Source organism: Acytostelium subglobosum (genome assembly GCF_000787575.1).
Source record: "Acytostelium subglobosum LB1 DNA, scaffold: scaffold75, whole genome shotgun sequence".
Taxonomy (NCBI): Eukaryota; Evosea; class Eumycetozoa; order Acytosteliales; family Acytosteliaceae; genus Acytostelium; species Acytostelium subglobosum.
This window is the reverse complement of record NW_012236458.1, coordinates 1,494-3,972: the sequence shown is the minus strand read 5'-3', so window position 1 is coordinate 3,972 and position 2,479 is coordinate 1,494. Positions and strand designations below refer to the sequence as shown.

The 2,479-nt window shown below is 46.5% G+C and overlaps 1 protein-coding gene across 1 annotated transcript; it reads right to left on the bottom strand.

The window, feature by feature from the left end:
* Window positions 1–944: 944 nt before the first annotated feature.
* On the bottom strand, window positions 945–1,886 carry SAMD00019534_126650 (hypothetical protein; the record flags this gene model as incomplete). Its single annotated transcript, XM_012892109.1, has 1 exon — window positions 945–1,886. A coding segment is annotated over one exon (942 nt), but the record flags the coding sequence as incomplete, so codon positions are not given.
* Between the last annotated feature and the right edge of the window lie 593 nt (window positions 1,887–2,479).

Below are 2,479 nucleotides of genomic sequence, written 5' to 3'. Positions count from 1 at the left end.
TGCTTTGGAGATCAAAGGAGCAAAAGCCACCAAGCTCTTTGAAGGATCTGACGATGAGGATGACGAACAGGATGAGCCAGATCAACAATGGGATGACAGCGAGTCTGAGGATGAGTCAGATGCACCGAGTCCCAAGAGGTTGAACTCCAAGAAGACGAACAATACCAAACAAAAGACTACTACTGCTCCCAAGATACTCAAGAAGGTGACCGACAAGATTATCACAGAGGACATCTACAAGAAGACTTATGCCAACAAGAGAACGACATCTACTCAGTGAGGACACCGCCATTCGACCTCGTGGACCGGACCTATTCGATCATGTGGACAGGGCAAAAAAATAAATGGAAATTCCTAATCAATGTGGTTCGTTYGAGTTCGCGAACGACACAGGCATTACTGTTGGATTGTGTCGTCCACGTATTGGTTCACTATCGAGGTAACTGATCTTCCTCTTCCTTCCTTTTCTGTCGTGCGTTTCCTCGGTGATCTCGGGCTGACAGTCACGGTACAGGTCTTGAATCTCCAGTGTTGTTTTGGATGTCAGCTTGACAACTTGCTGCACTGGTTTCAATGTAAGACCTTTAAAGAGAGGTGACGCTTCAAGCATCACATCTTCTGTCTCTTCAATGTCCTCGGCTTCGGAATCGTGTACCTTCTCATCACCAACATGCATCTCTACTGCCCTGCGACAATCTGCTGCTGCAAATATATTATCTAGGTTCATATCTGTATCTATTTATCTCTGTGGACAGCGCTATTCAGAAAAATAGACAGCCGCCATTCAGCAAGTAGACAAGACAACAAAAAAAATGGAAAATCAAAAAAAATAAATAGAAGTTCAGCTTCGCGAATGACACAGCCATGTCTGTTAGATTATATCKTYYWKKTWTTGRTWCAAAGGAGCATATACACTCCTGGCTTTACTGTTTATTGTACTGTTAAGAACTTGGCCAAACATCATCATCATCAGTGAGGTAGGACTCATCGTCTTCAAGGAAGATAGTGATTTCATCCACAAGGTCCTCCAAAGGGAGTTCTGAGTTGCCCAGGGTAGAGGGGTCGAGGTCTTCAATCCACTTAGGTCTTGGTCGTTTGGCCAGGACGGTGGGATGGGGCTGGGAGGGRCCTCTAAGTGACTCTATATCAAGGGCCTCGAGGACGGATGCCTCGATTTCATCGTCTCTATGGATGATTGATTCTGYATCTCTTCTTAGTTCCGATCGAGAGCTTGCAGACTGACTAGTTCCTTTGGGTCTTGGCGCCATWGTCTTCAGGGCAACAGGGACAGGGGCAGGCGGAGCGGCAGTTGGAGAGGGAGGAGATACAGTTGAAGATTGCTTTCTGAGTTTGCGTCTGAGTTCGGCGTTGCTGAAAGGGACACAGACGAATCTGATTGTGTTGTCATTGAATGACTTCAGATGTCTAATATCGGTGTGTCGATCGATGAGGGCGAGGATCGACGTCTTCCTATCGCTGGACGCAACACTGTAGTGGGCAACTTTAATGTTCTCCTTCTCTTCAATGTCTCCTTGGGTCGGGTCTCTTCTGCCTTTGACTGATGTGTAGAACGACCATTTACATAGGTGGTGATCAGTGAAGTAGACTAGGAAGCGCTGGGGCTTGTTGTCACTCACAGCCTCCAACTCGTAGCRGTGTAACTCGTTCAGCTTGTTTGCTCTGATGCTGCATCGGGCGTAGGTGCCTTTCTCATTCACTAAGAATGGTCCAATGTGACTGAGAATCTTGAGGAGTTTGTCGCGTACTGTGCTGTTGATGAAATGAGAAGAGGGGAAGAAGATCTGGACTGGGATCTCATCGCTATTGTTCTTGATGAAGCTTCTGAGGCCAGCTACTGTTTGTTTGATGTGTTGTGCAAAGTTCATTGCTCTCGATGACTGCGATCATACAAAACAGATTATCTGTAGATACGAACGAGTGAAAGTTTTTCTTCACTCACTCACTCAACTTCCACAAGATCCAACAAGACCAACTTGAAACATACCTCGGCTATCAATTCTCACTCACTGGCATCTCCAACAACCTTCACGCCACTATCGACAAACTCACCTCCTCATTCCTTCTCTGGAAACAGAGAGGATCAACAATCAAAGCAAACACCAACATCGTCAAATCATACCTCCTCTCCAAACTCACCTACCTTCAATATCTCAACTCTATAGACTCAGACGACATCAGAAAGCTCAACAACATGATCAACTGGTTCATCTTCTCGTACAGAGACTTCACCCCCAATCTCTACTTCCAACCCACTCAGACGTCTTCTACCAATGAAGTTTGGAGGCCTCGGCCTCCCCGACATTGGACTCAGAGACACCGCCCAGAAAGCATACATCTTCGACCACTTCCTCAACTCTCACAACTCACTCCCATATGGCCCTGCATGGCTTCACAACCTTTAGGAACAGATCTCTTTCAACCAAGCAACCAACCTCCCATGGACAGACCCACAAGCCTA